The sequence below is a fragment of the Galendromus occidentalis genome, unplaced genomic scaffold (genome assembly GCF_000255335.2).
Source record: "Galendromus occidentalis unplaced genomic scaffold, Mocc_1.1 scf7180000077464, whole genome shotgun sequence".
NCBI lineage: Eukaryota > Metazoa > Arthropoda > Arachnida > Mesostigmata > Phytoseiidae > Galendromus > Galendromus occidentalis.
The window spans coordinates 516,908-534,637 of NW_003805452.1; the positions used below are offsets into that span (position 1 = coordinate 516,908).

A 17,730-nucleotide genomic window follows, 5' to 3' on the forward strand; every position below is an offset into this window, starting at 1 on the left:
CTAGGTGAACCGACGACCAATATTCCTGCTTTGCAGATGATTCGTATGCCGATTCGTCGGTACCAGCGCTCGAATTCCTAGCGGGCGGGTGTTGGGAAGGGAGCGCCGTGGGCCTAAAAATCATCGACTCTCGTTCGCTCTGTTGATATCAGAATTCCTGAAACATCCTTCGAGTCCTCAGGTGCTCGAGGTTAGTCCTTGTGGAATTCCATGCTTTTGACGAGATCCTAATTGCCATGGTGATGATTACCTAATAGACAAGCATATGTCTGACATTTGCTGAAGACAAACAAGGGGCACAAACTGAACCTCAATTCACGAACACTGCTCGAGCTTGCTCGGCGACGTCGATTTCAGAACTTTCAATCCATTCCAGGGCGCCGGCGTGAGGAAGACGCTGCGAGCTTCACGGGCGAATGGCGATTGTCACCGGATTCCTTCGAGTCCGTGAGACGAGCAGAGGTCATCTCGCGGTAAGTTTCCGATGGATTGATTCGATTCCAGACGATCTGATGATCCCGCTTATAGGAAGTGCCGTCTGACGAATGAATGGCGATTGATAGCGTCTTCTGATATGATCCCGATCGAAGGAACACCGGTAGAAACACGACGCGATTAGTGAAGACGAGTCTCTTTCTAGGTGTTCGTCATGAGTACTGGATAGTGGGCAGGACCTCAATGAAGGCACTGAGGCGACGACGAGGCGGTGCTCGGTGGAGCCCGAGAGAGGATTCACGACCTCCGCCGTCCCTCGAAGAGATGTAGCGAACCATCAACGAGCTCTGACGGGGACTCGCGGTATTCTGAGGTTGGAAGAGTCTGAGCACCCCTGCGTCACGAAAACCGAGAAAGGTAAACTTAACCGAATGTCACGCTCTCGTCCCGATCAATATCATGATGAATAGCTATCCGGAATCATTTTTAAGCTGACTACCCAAATTCCTTGGAGAAGTGTAGCTCCCTCTACTGAACACTGCCTACCTCAACGAACCTTCCCTCTTCAAGAGATAGCTCCTCCTAAATACTTTTGAATTCTTTCATAGGCTCCCTAATTCTGCATGGACCGTTCTGCATGCTCGAGACGAGCACATCTGAGCCCATTCGGCACCTCGGGTATGTTCGCTCCGCTCGTAATCCTGGAAACTCATGCACTCAATGATGAAATCGATAACCATTCCCAACTTCCGACGTCTGCTCTGACGACATCCGTTATTCAGTGCTCAAGAAATCTGAAAACATGACCGTAACATATCATTCTAAACCTTGGGACATATACCTAATATCCTGCACCATTCATTCCCCAGCAGCCGGCCATGGTGATTCTACGATCTGGGACTCAAGCACGAGGCCGAATTGTGGCGTATCATAAGTGAAAACCCACTTTCCATCGACGTGGCCGCGATATTGACGAGCCCTTGATCATGCAGGGCCATATCGGGCCTCAAGTTTTGTGACCAGAGGAGCGGTCGATTTCTGAAGGAAAAACTGGGCCGCGAGAAATGAATGGTTGCTGACCCATGCTGATAGGCCGGACGAAGATCTGACAGATGGCTCCTGTAACTCGGGAACCGTGGGTCCCTCTGAAGCAATATCTTCGGTGCCGGCCAGTGCTGTGCGCCGTATCCAGAACGCGGAGCGCGGCGCCATAGCCTCAATGCTTGAGCGCCATGGCGCGTGAACATTGAGTCTACGAGACCTGCAATGCTCGGCGCGGCGCACAGCTCTAGTGATGGCAAGACGGGGGCTCTGAAATTCCTTTGGCTATGAATAGTTTGAAGCGTAACTTTGTCTGATGCAAATAAAACTGAGTCTAAGTTCAGTTCCGGAAGGATCGTAAATTTCTCACAGTGGAAGTTCGTAGTGAATTAATTTCATCTAGAAGTGATTAGTCCGGACATGGGATGAAGCCGGAGTCATGCTCATAGTCCAGGAGAGGCTCACAAGTTGGGTTCCTCCCGGAGACATGCAAGGTCCTCGAATATCTATTTCTCAAACGCAGGGTTTTCCCCCCCTCCTTACCGATTTGAGGACCGGCGGGGCGAGTTCTCAGGGACCGAGAGCTGGAAACGCGCCCGCCCGCCGCCCATACTCCGGCGCTGACACCGGAAGTTTTCGGAAGGCCCAAGCGCTCGCCCCCCCCCCTGGGTAATTGCACATCTGAAGAGCCTCGGGTTCCGCGGATCCGGTGACTTGGGCCCATGCCTGTAGGTCTCGGTTATCGGGATGTCTTCGACGTTGACGCTCATCTATGCTCCCCCTCGAACGACATCGATCACGTTGGTATTCCTACCATGGGGGTCGATGTAGGGAAGGGTCGGAAAACGCGGGGACGATCCCGATTAGCTGTGGGGGTTCCTCCATCAAAGACGGACCCGAGAATTCCATGCCCTGTGGGGAAGGTGTCGTTGCTGCGAGGGAGACGGAAGAGAACGAGCGAGTCCCCAAGAGGGCATCTTGGAAACCTGAGAGGCGGCAGTCATGACCCGCGAGTAGGTATGTATGGTGGTCCGACTGAATCATCCGCTGATAGCCCTAGAGAATATCATCAGCGCACTCCATGGCACCTGATTCTGCGGAGAAAAATGTCCAGCGAGACACAGATTTCTTTGTGAATCGGAACCCGCAAGGATGACGGACGCACGCCACACAAGGGGGAGTCCTTTGACATCTACAGAATCATCGGTCATGACTTCTAGCTGCGGATGCGCCTCACGCGCGTGTCTTTTCCGAAGCGGAAATTCAGGTCAGAGCTTTCCGTCCGATTCGTGGACGATATTGGGGAAGGCTTTCTGCGACCCGAAACGGGTGGGTTCTCGACACCTCGACCGGCTCTTTAGAGCGGCAACTCTGGACAAGCGCTGGTCAGAAGAGGTTCAAGATCATACAGATCGGCTGAAAAAAAACCGTTCTGTTTCGATTAAATAATATCCATCCCTCGATCTCCCCATCGTCCTAGAGGGCTGATCGTCCATATCTCGCGAGGAATTCGTGGGATCGGATCAATATACGTATTCGGGACGGAGGAGAGGAATTTCGAGCCGCGGGAAATTCGGGCAAGCAACTCCCCATCGCAACGCATCCCTTCGTTCGTCACTTTGGGGAGAAACGAAGATTTAAAAAAAATCAGGTTCGACGTCACTCTGAGCTAGAGGTCCTTCCGGGATCTCTGGACCCGGGTGGAACAGTAGCTTCTCCCGCTCAAGTCTAGCCCACATGTGTTGAAACGAGTTCCAACGGAATAATGATGGGAGCAATCGTAGAACCTCTTCCGGTTTGTTCAGTAGAGGACTTAAATAACACAGAGCAGTGACACCTCTTTCTTTTCCGGGCTCTGCTCAGAGATAGATTTGTGAAAAAGGCAGGATCGAACCATTTTTTTGTCGAGAGTTTTTCTTTCTACGCCCGCTCGGATGAGGGAGTGAGTGTGTGCACTGGTCTGACGGTCCAAGCCCGAGAAGCTGGTTACTTTCACGGGAGTGTTCTCATGTTGAATGCTTTTTTCTCCGCCTCCCTGTTTCGTTTTTCAGTTCACACGGAACTCACGCTGCGGTCCAGTCGACTTCAACAGCAGCGATAGCCGCAAAATCACAACGACGACCGCTCGCATTCGCTTGCTATGCTGCGTCGGCTTTCTCTCTCGTCTTTTTCTCATCTTTTTTGTCGTCTCGTCGTTCATCTTTTTCCCCTTTTCTGCCGTCACCGTCGCCGCGGCTGCCGCTCCGAGTCGGGGCTCTGGCCAGAATAAAGTTGAAGTTCCCGTTCTCGCCTTCTTGCTTCCGCGGCCGCTATATAACGGCTGACCGTTTTCCATTTTCCAGCCGTTGATTTCCAGCTGCTGGTCGGCCCGGGCTTCGTGTCATCTTCGCGCAGGAGCGCAAAAGTTTCCCCCCGGAGAGTTCCACTCGACTTCCCCGGCAATAAGTCCGATTCCGAATCTGCTTCGACGTGAAGTGTACATCGCAACTCTCAATATGAAACAAATCCTGATCCTGCTCCTCTGCGCCCTGATGTCTGAGGGCTGGGCCGCGACGCCGGTCAGCCGGGAAATCAACTTGAAGAACTACTGCATCGAACGCAAGGCAACTCTCGAAAACGTCGAGTACCTCCAGGGGAGAATCGATCACGGTCAAAAATTGTGGCACAGAACAAGGAAAAACCTCGAGACGGCCAGGTAAGACATCCATAATTCACAAGAGCAACGGCTTTCGCCGAGGAAGCCTCCGCGGACCGCGGACGAAGAATTCCGACGGAATGAGAACTTTACGAAATATAATACTCTGTCTCGCGTCGAATGGAGGGGAGGGGGAAGCATGGAAATGCTCCAATAACTATATCACGAACACTATAATTCTAGGGATGGACTTCGCAAACACGCTGGAATGCTGGAAGAAAAAATTTCCGCCGAGGGAGCCGATCATGCGGTAGTCTGTCAAGGCAGGAAGGATGTCAGGGATACCGCCAACAGTCTCGCAGAATCACCCCTGATTCTCTAGGTCACAAGAGGGCATCCAACTCAACCGCAATCGAGCCTTAATTTATCAACAGCGTATTTATTGAGACTCCCCTCGAATAAAATTAGCACGGAAAATAATTTCGGAGCGTCAGTTCGTGTCTCTGGTTCAAGACAAACCCACAACGGGGTCGAGATTCCTGGAGAAACATGCAGCCTATTTATACTAGGAGGGGAGAGCCGAATTTCCTTTCGATTCTGAATCTGGGAGAGCGAGTCGGCCGTAGTGTGATATACCCACCACTGGATGTGCAAGCGCAGAGAGAGGACGTGGCTGAGCTGCAACTTGACTACTGAGTCTGGAGTTTCGCTCCGAAGCCTCCATACAATGTTCTGTGGATGCAAGAGCCACCGATATGACTTCTCCATCACCATTGCCGCGTTCGACCTGTTCTCGGGGCAGTGATTCCCGAAGACGTGAATAGGTTTCCTTCCCCAGCTTAGAGGGAGAGAAAAAACCTCACTCATATGTATTCCTTTTTTTCGCATGCTTAGTCCTCGATATGTCTCTCTCAAGTTTCACGATCGATTCTGTCCCTCTCATGACTTCTCCAATCGTGAAGACAAATGCCCCAATCGTGTGTTTTTCTCAAGCTTCTTTTCCGGCTCAGTGTGTGAGAAACACGACACATCAGATACATTACAGGGTCAACAGCTTTATTTCTGCGAGAAGATTCAAGCCAAGTTCGATCGACTCTTCTTCCGTCGCTTACTAGACGCCTCCAGAAGCGTCACCTCATCCTGGCTCGACAGAACTTCATCCTTGAATTGCGGTTCCTCCTGGAGTAGAACGACAGTCAGAGCTGAAGAACATCATCGGCCGAGACGGGGGAAGATATTTCCGACTAGAAGCACGCCGAGCTTACCGAATCCGTGATTTCTATTCCTTCCGTATCACTACTGGCTCGGATGTTGTGACGTCGCTGCGTCGATGTGAAGTCAGGGGACCCGAAATCATATGAATCGGAGCCTAGAACTCACGAAACAATGAGCGGAGAGCATACGGGCACGTCCGAGGTGCTTCGAATAATCATATCGCGAGCAGCATCAATCAATACTGAGCCCGCCCATCGTTCAAGGCACTCGTGGAAGTTTCCCAGCGGGAAGGTTTCGCTTACCATCGAAGAAGTCGGCATCGCTTCCTCTCGACTCTGGATTTAGTATTTCGGAAATTCGTCTTTTCTTCGCTTTCGGTTTAATTGGTGTCGTGGCTGCGGAATCCGCCGAGCTCGACGAGAATGTCCGTTTGCGGTTCGAGGCGGGGAAAGCGTCTTGCATTTTGTCCACGCACTCTTGCGTGACAATCGCTTGCAATCTGCAAATTCAACGTGGAATATCCGAACTGGGTCTTGCCGAATTGTGGAAGAATTTACGCTGATTCGCTCCATGATAGGATTCGTACTCCAGATCACACGCCGGCGTTGATTTCCGACCGCTCACCTGACTCCCTTGTAGTGCATCTCCCCACCCTTTATGAGGAAGACGATTTGTTGACCCATCGCGCACCAAGTGTCAAAATTCACAGATTTCCGGAGCGATATCGACACATGGATCAGACCGTGGATGAGACAAGTCACGCTTATGTGATCGATTCTGGAAGGATCAAGCTGGCATGTTTTCCGAACCGATCGAACATGACCCATCATACGAGTCAATCTTTAGACGAGACTGAATTTCGAACCTTGTGATGGTTCCGGTGGCCATTGTCCCAGGCTCCGGTTTATAGTAGGTTGCCGAAATGGATACGGGGAAACGACACATCGGGTAATCTTCAAAAACCTGAAATACCATCGAGCATACATATTTATTATCTCATGGACTGAACTTCCGAGTCGCCTCCATCAGCTCGATCCCGGTAGGGAAAGAGTCGTTATCTTCTGTAGTCCGGATATAGCATCGCTGGAAGCCCAGGTTTGCCCCCACACTGGGTATGTCGAAGGGGTAACTTACCCCCGGGTAGGGGACTCGACTTACTTGGAAATGTTTCGCCCTGAATTTGAGATCTGTATAGCTGAGGAGGATGCCATTATTCCTGGAAAAATATGCAGGTTCGGGAAGAGTTGCAGCTCCGCGCGCGGGGAATTCGCATCCCTTACGCATGTTTGAGCAAGAAACTGAAGGGAGATCATCGAGAATATGCAATGGATGAACTCACTTATTGCAGAATCTCCCGATTCGCTGATCGAGGAATGTTTTCAGAGCTCGCCGAACGTTCGTGAGAGCATTCGGATAGAGATTGATCCAGAGCTGCTCCTTCGGAACGATCAGAAGACAGGACATGTCATCCGGCAAATCGCTCGAAGCCATTCTACGGAGCCTTAAATCGCGCAGCTAGATATTTTGTTCACCGGTTTTCAAGAAACTCAGGCCGTTGGGGAGGATAGCCTTAGAAACATTCTCAACACAATCAAATCAAGCACACAGCGCAGCTATCCCGTCTTGCTAGGAGTTCTCTTCGACACATGTGAGAGCGCCGGAGAGGAGAACGGGCTCGTGGCGTGCTCCCGCGCACGCCGGCGGCAGCGGTCCGCCATCTTGCTTGGCGATGCGGTCCGTTCCCGCTGCTCCAGCCGACAAACTGTTCGTCCGCCATGTTTCTTTGCGACCGAATGACCACACACCGCCGGCTCTCGCCCTCTACATCGATGCGGCCCTCCCGCGGCGACCGGCTGTCCGCCATATTGCTTCGTGATTCGTTACATAAATAGCCTCCGCTACATCAGTGGCTAGTAGAGGTGCGCGAATTCGAATTCCAGAGCTTGAGAAAGTCATGCGGTCCATGTCTCGAGGGAGTCACAGACACAGATCGCTGAGTTTGTTAGACTATGCTTAAGATTCTCCCTGTCTCTCGGGATGATCTCGATCGGTTCCTGCAAGCATATCCTGGTGCTTATCTCATTAGCGACAGACTGATCACCTAGGACTTTTCGGCACCGAAAACCCGAGAAAAGGCAGGCAAAAAGGCACTGAAAGAAGCGCCCCTCATTCACGCGGATCAGTGAAGCGTATTCGGGACACGAGAGCTCCAGCAAGTCTTCCGACCTTCCAGTTGCGGTGGCATCGTTGCTTTCGAGATTTTCACTTATTTTTCGGCTACCTATCAATATTCTGCAGCGATCTCTCGAAAGTCCGTGGGCCGAGACTCATACTCAAATTGCGACGACATGGTGGAGCTCAGTGCAGAACCGAATTCGTGGCAGGGGAAATTCACGGGCGACAGAGTCTCGGGGATCGATTACATAATACTGAGAAAAGCTTTGATTCGATACGTAGTCGGACTAGAAGAGCAAATGTAGCTTTCTCCGGTCACCAGGTTGAAGTCTTGCCCGAAAAACCCCTGCCAAGCAACATTCGAACTCGACTTCAGGGTGGAAAAGGCAAAATGCTCCGAAAAAACGCAGAAGAGGCGAAATGTCGCTAAAATAACGGTATGAGGCAAAAAGAGCACTTGTGGCATTCTGCCTGAAGTTCCAGGCTCTACGATCACAGACGTCGCAATCAAGGGAAACATTCCCGATCCGAGCTCCCCTTCGAATCGATTATCAGAGCCGTAAGAGGATTTCAGGCGGCTGGTCGAGGTGATCTCAAGGAAACCCCTCAGCCTCTCTCGCAGTCGCTGCCGTATTCCGGCGCTTCGTGCGCTTATCATCAGGGATCGAAAAAAGCCGGACAGATCGGTATGAGCAGCTTCTTCCGGCACAAAATCCACTGAAATTGAGAGTTGAGAACTTATGACAGCAATGCGTCGCAAACCAAATCGCCGGCCTCGGAGGCTCGGAATGAGGGATACGATAGCACCTCTGAAAGGATGTCCGTCTGGAGAACCTCCTATAACGGAAAATCCTGGAGGAGGGAGGAGCCTCTCCCATTATAATAAGACGCCCCGACGCAGACGGACTTCATTGACTCATTGAGTTATTCGATTGTATCTGGAACCGGAGATCTGAGAGTTTCATCGGCTCTCTCCCCGATCAGCCTCGAATCGGCCCCCTCCAAGGGGTACATGCCCCCAAAGAGCCATTCGGGGATAGGAAGCATTCCTGGATCAATTTCACGAGTAATCATGAACGGGATTCTCTTCCGGTGGCAGGAGCATCGGATGATCATTCACGTAATACCCGATATTTCTTCGGAGACCCCTTCCCATAATTCTATGAACCTTCGGATGATCCCTCGGGAAAGACCGGGACGGTTGCCCAAAGAATCGGTATGAAATTATCTCGGATCCATATCTCGATGCTTGATGTTATTCGGGCGCATCTTCTCTGAGACGGGAGTTAGAGACTCACAGATCTACCCTCCATCCTGGCGAGTCTCGCGCTGTCTCGAAGTTTCCCACCCTTCCCCCCTCGGAGGCTGGAGGCGTCTCCTTGGACGAGGCACCCATTTCGAAATCAGTAAGCTCTGCAACCTCTCGGAAGGTCGCGCCCGTCCCTGGCTGACGAAAGCTGCTCGAGAAAACCAACCAACCCTCGAGGGAGGATTCAGTAAGAAATTAAGCTATTCTAATGGGTACCCGCTACCCGCTTCCACCTTCAACCGATGCTTCTTGCTAGCTTCGGCGTATCGGCGCCCTTGTGGTGTAAGGATGTGTCGGTGTGTGGTGTTTTGGTTTCGAGGATCCCAAACACAAGACGATGCATCCATCCGAGTCAAGTGACGTCACCGCCCTGTTGGCATCTCCCTGTGCTGGAAATATTGTGCGGTGCCGAAGTGCGCATTTCTGCGAGGTATCGAGGTAGGTCACCGAGATAGAACCTTCCGCGCGGTAGGATTCAGGGTCAGCGGCCGGAGAGTGTCGCCTTCGGGCAGCTCCGATTCGCCTAGACTGAAAGAAAATCGAATGTCTGTTGGCATCCCATGGAACGGATGACGGCGAGTTCTAATCAACTTTGGCTCAAGGAGCATCAAGACGGCTGAGGGAAGATGATCGCGCAATAGTCCCCCATGCCGAATATCCTGCAAGGGCATAAGAACACTCGCCGTGGCGAGCCCCTTGGCATCAACGTAACTTGAAACGTCTTCGAACTGGGGAAATAGGTCGAGAAGCCGGTAGTCAAGTCGCGGTTCGACTGGTCCGTACAGCAGCCGCGTTCTGAGGAGAAGCTTCTATTTTTAGGATTCCTCGATGCGCCTCGACAATTATTCCAATCTTCGGGGCCTCAGTTCCAATGATTGTTCGGCCGAATGGAAGAGGAGACTCGCATCTCCGAAGTATGATGCAATTCTGATTCGACTCGAAACACGTTCGGGGGGCCTCGCCGATCCTTGTTAGAGAAGCCAATGGAATCCATCTAATCTCTCATGTGATAAACAAGAACGCCGTTTGGATCGCTCTCCGAAGAGAGTGTCCGTGGAAGAAAAGCTATTTTCGAGACTTCAGTAGCTTAGAAGCGAGAAACGCGATGCGAATATATCCCCCGCATCAATGGACTAGGATACTCTTGCTCATCTCTGACTTTGTCGGACCAAGTTCGGAATTCATCTCTCCGCGAACGTCTAGGAGAGTGTCGAGCGCTCCTTTTGACGACTTTGCGATCTTCCCGGAACTAATTTATCTGCGCATCGAGCGACGGTTGGGAGTTCCTTCCACTTTCTCTGTAGCTCTCAGACTGCAACCGGTCGATTTTCTCCGGGACCTCTCATCCACCCGTCGTCAGAGAGTCATGTGAGTCCGTGGCCTTGGGTTTGTGGCCTACTTGGCCCACTCGGACAAGTCAACGTTCCCGCCCGAATGATCCGTCAAAAGAATCTCTGTCTGAAATCCCCGGACTATCCGAGGTTCCTTACCGATATGCGCAACAATCAAAGCGATCCCGCGTACGAGAAAAAGGTCTCGGAGGCGCATGACGCATGACTCATCTCGAGGGCATATGGACTGCGCTGAGGAAAGCTTCTTCGTTCCAAATGAAGCTTCTCTCTTTCTCTCCTGATTCCTTAGCTCTGATTCATGCAGCGCGTATTCCAAATACGTTGGAGGGTACCTACGCGGGATCGATAACCGCGCGGGAGGTTATCTACCGGAGAATGCCGTCATACCCGATCCATGCCCAAACGGTGGAGAATCGGAGAAATCTTCCCAGGACGTAAAACGGACTCCTACCTATTGGCTGGAATCGTGAGGGTGTGAGGCTCCTTCTTTGATATCTCCGGCTTATTTTAGCAGTCCATGCACGGTTTTTCGAGCGGGTCGGAGGCTCGCTGTCGCAGAAGAAAAACTTTTCTGGGAGCATCGCCTCGGCGCAGCGTGGTGGAGCGTAGTTATTGACAGCGAAGACCTTGAGCTCCGCTTCTCTGTGTTGCTCGGTCGGAAAACACGTGTCTTTGCTCTCAGCCACGAAACTTATCTGCCCCACTCGACCACCTGTAGGAGAGATGGCGAAAAAAAACCTCGGTAGAAGAGTATGGCTGTCGCGCCGTCAATATCCTGGTAGCTCAGACGCAGCTCCTGGTCCGCAGACGGGTCGCCGGGAAACCACAGAATGGTCTCTCGCATAGAGACGTTCGGGTGTCATAGTAAATCTGTCATGGGAATCGCTCCGGTGACATTGAGCAAAGCCGTTCGGACGAAGCTTGGAGAGGCATTCCCTGAATCTTTCACGTAGTTTTCGAGATGGTCCTGCTGATGAATCGGGAGTTTTGCCGTCTATTTGTGGATGACCGTTTTCTCAGACACTCTCTCCGTACCTGAGTGAGTTGGATATTCCAACAAGCTTCCGATCAGATCTAATGAATCATTTGTCGATCTCTGAAAATCGTGGGAGGTTCCCTTTCTGCCTCAGTCGGGGCGTCGTCGTCGGTCGATCAGCGATTCCGCGGATGCGGCAAACACACGAGTCCCTGACTACTTGTCATGGGGCATTTCGGTTCATCGACTCCCGAGAAGAGAAGATCGCGACCACTTCTGGCTTGTTGGCTGAACCCGTTGTCAAACGTCTTAGATGCCACGCAGCGACTCGGAACCGAATGTCTACAGCCGCGGTCGATATTCAAACTCGCTCGCGTGATTCTGCTCTTTCTTGATGGGGAGGACTCATTCTCCAACACAGAATTCCGACTCGCTCGTCGATGCGAGGAATTCTCTCGGAGAACAATCAAGACTTGACCACCCTAGTGCCCGCCGGCTCCTTGCTGAAACCATTCCAACACAGAGCAGTCTGATGTTGAAGTCTTGAAGTTGCGCAGCCATCGACGCTAGCAACAACTCTTCGCCATCGGAGCCGAAGTTCAATTCTCAATTCGGAACGCTCGAAATCCATGAGAAAATGCGGACCGTTGTTCCGTACGCACGTATTTTCCGTGACTCCCGCAGCGGCGCTCCGTTCGCAGACAGCGGCGACGGTGGTAACCTGTTACAGAGCTTGCACGCCACAGCGGTAGTCTAAGCACAGGCAAAGAGCCGGGCTTCGGCTCCGAAAACCACGTGTTGGTAATTGAACACTCAGCTCAGGCCCACGGAGTTCCTTTTCGAGTGATTCAGTGCGCTCAGAACCATTTCTGCTCGAGAGAGCAGCTCTCCACGGAATCATCGTCCACGTCGTCGGTGTCGAACCCACGTCCCGGCGAACATATGTGACACAGAGGTGGGTCATCTGACGTTTTCGAGCAGGTGTTCGGAGTTCCTCCCAAGTGATAATGTCTCGGATTAATCTTCCCCTCGCGCGTCGTCGAACGCTCCCAAAGGTCGACCAGAAAGTTTTTTCCTCCGTAAACATCCTCCTGAGTCGTCGACGAGACGACGAGGGCGCAGAGAGAAATAGAATGAACGTCGAAGATTCAGCAGACTCAGCCGGAAGGGAACTGTCAGGAGCCGTGCCACGAGGGGACACGAGCTCCGAGTGCGAATCCTTTCGGCGATGAACTAGGACGATGCACCGGCGAATGGTGCCGTAGGCCTCGTGTGTAAATACCGGTGCAGCGCTTAGAAATGCGGTTTCGGTGCCATAAAAATCAGCCGTGGCTACAGAAGCTCGCCCGAAGTTCCGAGCCCTGGGAGCCTGGAGGGTTGAGTTTCCGAAGTGTGCCGTTGGCTGAAGATATTCTCCCGCAATCGGTGTCTCTGGGAAAATCCTGATAGCTTCGGGGAATGATTCCCTTTGGCGAAATGCGATGGATGAATTCCCTGGAGAAAAATGAAATCCCTCATTTTCGAGCTCCGCGTTCGGATCTCAAGCCCGCTGTGCGAATACCAGCGATTCCGGGAGGAGCACGTTGTCGTAGGCTCCATATGGCCAAGGACACCTGAGACCTGCCCCGGGCTAGGGCGACGGTGGCGAAAGCAGCCGTGTGGAGTTCTTAGAACGCGTGGATCAATAACTGGGTTAGGCATTTTGACGTCGAGGCTCATTGTCAAACTGTTTCGACAGCCGAGCACAGGGAAACATCTGTGCCTCGCCCCGGTGCGCATCTCCGCGCGCGAGAGTATCATAATCCTTGGAGGGCGGCGCATTTGAAAGAAGTCCCACTTGACTACAGAACTCGATAAAGTGATCGGCGCGCGAAAAGAAAAGGACAGCTGATTTCTGGAGCGGCTCACGCCACATTTTCCAAATGTTCATTGTTCTCTCATTTATCCATGGCCCTAGACACGAGGGGCTTAGCTGTCGTTGGTTTACTCGAGAGATTTGAGCTGTATCTTTGCGTGATTCGTCGGTAAACACAACGAGCACGTTTTCGGTCCGCCAAAGCTCGCCGAATCCGTTTCCGAGACCTTGCAAGGAGTCTTCCTCGAGGACAAACATCGCCGCAATACACGCCTCTCCTCTCCTAGAACGTGGTGGTAGCGTAGCTCGGCAGCGTTCGGGTACTAGCCGAACGAAAGTTCGTGACCTTTCGTGGCCTGCCGGGATTCAAGCCGCGAAGTCTAACGGAAAGGGTAGAATCCGGAGTGGGGAATCGATCTGGTTCTTCGACTATCCTCCTGCGGGATCTCCAGCAAGACAAGTTATTTCCCGCGAGGGGACTCTCTTCTTGGCGTCTGTTTATATGAAATAATTCAGTATGTAGATGCCGAGCGCAAACCGATGCCCTGTGAGGTATTTGTGCATTGATCCACTTGTTTTGTAACCCGGCAGCGATCGAGCCGACCGCTCGCAGGACCATGCAACGCTCGGTAAGACATGGCATTCAAAACAGGCGACCCACTTTTGTAGATGCATTGTTATTCAAATCGATAGCGTCGCGCTAGCACGAGGCGCTGACCACCGGTTCCTTCTTCCGTGAGTCAGTGGTTTCCCTTCATGAGAGGTTGAGCTTTCCGGTTTCTGCCTCAACGTATGGGATTGAATGCGATAACAGTTCTGAGGGCAACGGTGTCAGGCCTTCTCGAGGATTCTCTTCTCGGCACTGCGGAATCCCGTGGCATCTGCCCGCTCCTTGATCGGTAGAACGTGTTTCCGATAAGAAGACGGCTCGCTTTACCGATGAAAATCGAGCTTGTTGTTGACCTTGACGCGCCTGTTGACATTGTATATTGTCGAGTTTATTCGGGCCAACTGAGACAGAGCCGAGTCAGGGGTGTCAGCGAAATCGGATATTCGTAATTATTATCTCATCATCTCTGCTTAGATATGTGCGCGCGGAGTGTGCTTAGAAGAGAGCACAGACCGTATCATTTCGTTTCGTCTGTGGTTGCGAGTGAGTGAGTGACTCTTAAGCGCATAAGACGGCGACGAACACAAGGGGGAAATGCATGAACCGCATTCTTTAGGTGAGCGTCGCACGTTCCTCTCGGTAGGCTGTCGTCCTCGAACAGGGACGGACACAGCGTGTCGGAGGTCTCCCGTACGAGCCTCCTCGAAAGGAGGCTCGCCGACATTGTCGTAGAGCTGGATATTGAAGATTAGGCGACGAATCGCTCGAGTTCCGGTCGAGTCTGCCGACCTTAGCACTCGTTTGTGAGACGCCGCGAAGCCCAAGAACGGAGCGTGGTCGAGCGTGACGCCGGTTATATCACAACGAAGCAGATTGCCCTGATAAGCACTGATGAAATTTGACGTGTGGCATTCAGTCACTGAATCCTCCCTGGCGGACATGGAGTGAATGGGCAGGTCTTGACCCTGTTTGTTTCGTTGCTTCCAGTGAATAATCGTCGTATCGGCTGCGCCCGCCCGAAGCATGGACACCCTGAACTTCTTCGACCTACTCGATAGGGACCCTATCGACTCCATTTTGGATAAGGAGCCGGCCCTCCTTTCCGATCTTCCCCAAGAGCTAGAGAGCGACTATATACCGAATGAAGACTCATCACTCGAGTTTTGGACCAAGTACCTCACCAATGGTAAGTAGCCTGACCGCTTTCCTCCCGACGTATCTTGGGTTCCTCGGCTCCGATTGCGTCGTGTAGGAGAATCTCCGCGGGCACATCTCTCCCTGACGTTCTATCCGACGAGGAACAGTATTGATCCATGATGCGACGGATGAATTTTGAATCGTTCTCGGAATTAACGTCCGCCACCTCGATTCGATCTGGAGCTTTAACTCTCTCCTTCCATAGGTGACATCGAAGCAGCGGCTCCCCCTTCGCCAGACGTTGAGGAGATCGACCTTAAGGAAGAGGCTATCGACCCCCAGTCGATGTACGAGCATTCTTATTGCTCGCAGAGCAATCCTTCGACCACACACTCGAAACCTCCTGTAAAAAATGAAATCAAACAGGAGCGCTCGGGCTCGCCTCACATGTCCACGTCCTCGGGCGTATCTTCTTGTGGCGGGAAAGAGGACACATGTGACGAGGATACCGGAGATGAAGACATCGAACTCGATGTGACCTCCTCGCCACTCTACGAGGAAGAATTATGCGTCGAAGACATGGACGACGGTGAGGAAGTTCTGTCGGGCGATATCGCTGCCGATATCATCATCACGTCGAGCGAGACACCGGTCGTGAACACCGTGACGGGACACAGTCGACCACACAAAATCATCACGACAACCTCCATCAAATCCAGAACCCTGAAATCCGGACGCAATCAGAGTGGTGGCCACACGATCAGTGGTCCTGCGGGTACCCTGGTGCTAACGGAGGAAGAGGTGCGCCTTATGAAGAAAGAGGGCGTTCCCATCCCGGCGCAATTACCCTTGACAAAACATGAAGAGCGAGAGCTGAAGAAGATTCGGCGGAAAATCAGAAATAAACAGAGCGCACAAGACAGTCGGAAACGCAAGAAAGAATACGTTGACGGTCTGGAAAGCAAGGTGAAGCAGTGCAGTCAACAGAATGTCGCTCTCCAGAAAAAAGTCGAAACTCTGGAACGACAGAACAATTCACTGCTTGTTCAGCTTCGCCGACTTCAGAGTCAACTCAGCGGTCAGCCCAACCCCGGACTCAACAACGGGGCACAGACGTCCACATGCGTCATGGTCCTCTTGCTGTCGTTCTCGTTATTGTTGCTGCCCAATTTGAAAAACTCGCTCTATCAACAAAGCAAAAGCGCCAACTCTCAGGCCCAGCTTGAGAAGTTGACGGGAGAACTGCTTTCGCGACTGGGAGAGCAGACGCCCAATTCCGTCGAAGACACCGATATCCCTGCAACTGTCAAGAGCCGTTCGCTTTTGTTCTCCAAGGAGGAATCTTTCAAGGACATCACGATGAGATGCCCAACGCAGATGGGCTACCGAGAGGACCCTGTCAGCGATGAAGAGGACTCATCTTCCGGAAAAGTTTCCGAAGCTTGGAAGGTTTGTGCGAGACGGAACCTCCAACTAAAATATCCACCGAGATAATCCGTTCTCCGATTGCTGCGAGACGCGGATGACAGCTTCCTAACCTGGATTTCCGTTCACACTTTCAGAGCAACAACATTTCTTCCGAAGAACTTCGATTAAGCCTCAAGCGTCTGCCGTCTCCACCGCTAACTCCTCCGATGGGCAACAGCGACGAGGAGTCTGTCGACGGGTTCAGTAACAGCAACAACACCAAGAGACTTCGACTTGTTCAGATGTGAAGGCTCGATCAGATCCGGGAGGAGCTCGGTCGTCATTCGTTCAGGACTGACGCCAGATTTCAATAGTGGAATTCGTCGAAATGAGCGGGCTGCCTACAGAAAGGGTGGATGCCTTGGCGCCCACGATACGTTATAGTTGCAATGTTTCCCGACCTCGGCCGCCCTTCGGGATGATTTTTGAACAGCTCTCCTCTGATTCTCGCCTACAAGTTCCAGCTCCGAGCTCTGCCGTATTGTCAGACACGGTTAACAACGTTTGAAAGGAAGCGCGGCCGAAGCTGCGAGACTCTTGGCTTGGGAATGTTCTGGTAGGGAGGGACTCGAGATATATAATACATAAAGATATATAAAAATATATATTCATAAGTACATACGAACGAACACACAACACGCAGACAAACAAGCAAACAAACAGAAACACACAAGAATTTTGTGTAAATTGGTTCTGATCTCACACGCGTGGCGGTGATGGCTTCCGATTCTCGATCCCGCGGGCTTCCTTCTCATTTTCGACTGTCTGATGGTGTTGTTCGAAAGCCGCAGGACGAGATCCTAACTGCATCTTCTTCGCGCCGAGCGTGATCTGGGACTCTGGATATCGAAACTCATAAGGGTTGACATAAACCCCAGCCTTGTTTCGCAATTTTTACGACCTCTTCTAGCTGTCAGCTTAGTTATGGCGCCGAAGGCTCAGCAAGTGAAGCGGGGCCCAGGCTGCCCGCTAGGTACGGAAAGTGAACTAAAATTAAGCTTTCTTCAAGAGTTCCGTTCGATGTGATAGATCACGAGGCAAAATACATCAATGACCATACTACCTCCGAAAACGAGCGTTGTTTTCCTTCAGGATCTTTCCGGTTCACGCGATCCGTGACATTCTATTCCGAAAGGAGAAACGATATAAATTGATGCAGAGGATCGATTCCGATCGTTCCCGCGATCCAGATCTTTGTTGAGAAGACCCTCTCCAGGGGAAGTTCCCACTCCGCTGTGACCGAAAGCCCCCGAAAAACCGCGGTCTGGCTGTCAGCAGTCTTTTGAGACCCCGGGGATGGATTCCCTACCGAGTTCCGGCTTGGGGTCCCAACGTCGAGTCGAGAGGTCGCTATCAGATATTGGAATGTCCCTTAGCCGAGGACTGCGGATGAGAAGCGACTACCTGGTCAGCTTTTCCGGAATTTCATCGTTGACGAATCTCCCGCTACAGATTATTTCTCATATCGGGTCCGTATGCGAAGCGGCTGCGATCGAGATCTTGAAGGCGGCTGTTGATAAATT

At 52.0% G+C, this 17,730-nt stretch overlaps 3 protein-coding genes and 1 non-coding gene across 4 annotated transcripts; 3 read left to right on the forward strand and 1 right to left on the reverse strand.

Annotated features, from left to right (window-relative positions):
- The first annotated feature begins 505 nt into the window (after window positions 1-505).
- On the forward strand, window positions 506-575 carry LOC114828279 (small nucleolar RNA SNORD49). The gene has a single exon (XR_003777108.1). It is a non-coding gene; the product is annotated as a small nucleolar RNA SNORD49 (small nucleolar RNA).
- Window positions 576-3,933: 3,358 nt separating this feature from the next.
- On the forward strand, window positions 3,934-4,588 carry LOC100898993 (uncharacterized). The gene is made up of 2 exons (XM_003744295.1): window positions 3,934-4,171; window positions 4,355-4,588. Exons 1-2 carry the CDS (start codon window positions 3,972-3,974, stop codon window positions 4,491-4,493), a joined length of 339 nt encoding a protein of 112 aa, XP_003744343.1. The 5' UTR covers window positions 3,934-3,971; the 3' UTR covers window positions 4,494-4,588.
- A 562-nt stretch (window positions 4,589-5,150) lies between these two features.
- Window positions 5,151-6,994, reverse strand: LOC100899137 (DNA-directed RNA polymerase I subunit RPA43). Its single transcript, XM_003744296.2, has 7 exons — window positions 6,666-6,994; window positions 6,485-6,542; window positions 6,192-6,289; window positions 5,951-6,103; window positions 5,629-5,825; window positions 5,377-5,480; window positions 5,151-5,290 (listed from the first exon to the last, which is right to left on the reverse strand). Exons 1-7 carry the CDS (start codon window positions 6,815-6,817, stop codon window positions 5,186-5,188), a joined length of 867 nt encoding a protein of 288 aa, XP_003744344.1. The 5' UTR covers window positions 6,818-6,994; the 3' UTR covers window positions 5,151-5,185.
- Window positions 6,995-11,885: 4,891 nt separating this feature from the next.
- LOC100899279 (cyclic AMP-responsive element-binding protein 3) lies at window positions 11,886-17,269 on the forward strand. The gene is made up of 4 exons (XM_003744297.1): window positions 11,886-12,093; window positions 14,591-14,789; window positions 15,006-16,189; window positions 16,303-17,269. Exons 2-4 carry the CDS (start codon window positions 14,627-14,629, stop codon window positions 16,453-16,455), a joined length of 1,500 nt encoding a protein of 499 aa, XP_003744345.1. The 5' UTR covers window positions 11,886-12,093; window positions 14,591-14,626; the 3' UTR covers window positions 16,456-17,269.
- The last annotated feature ends 461 nt before the right edge of the window (window positions 17,270-17,730 follow it).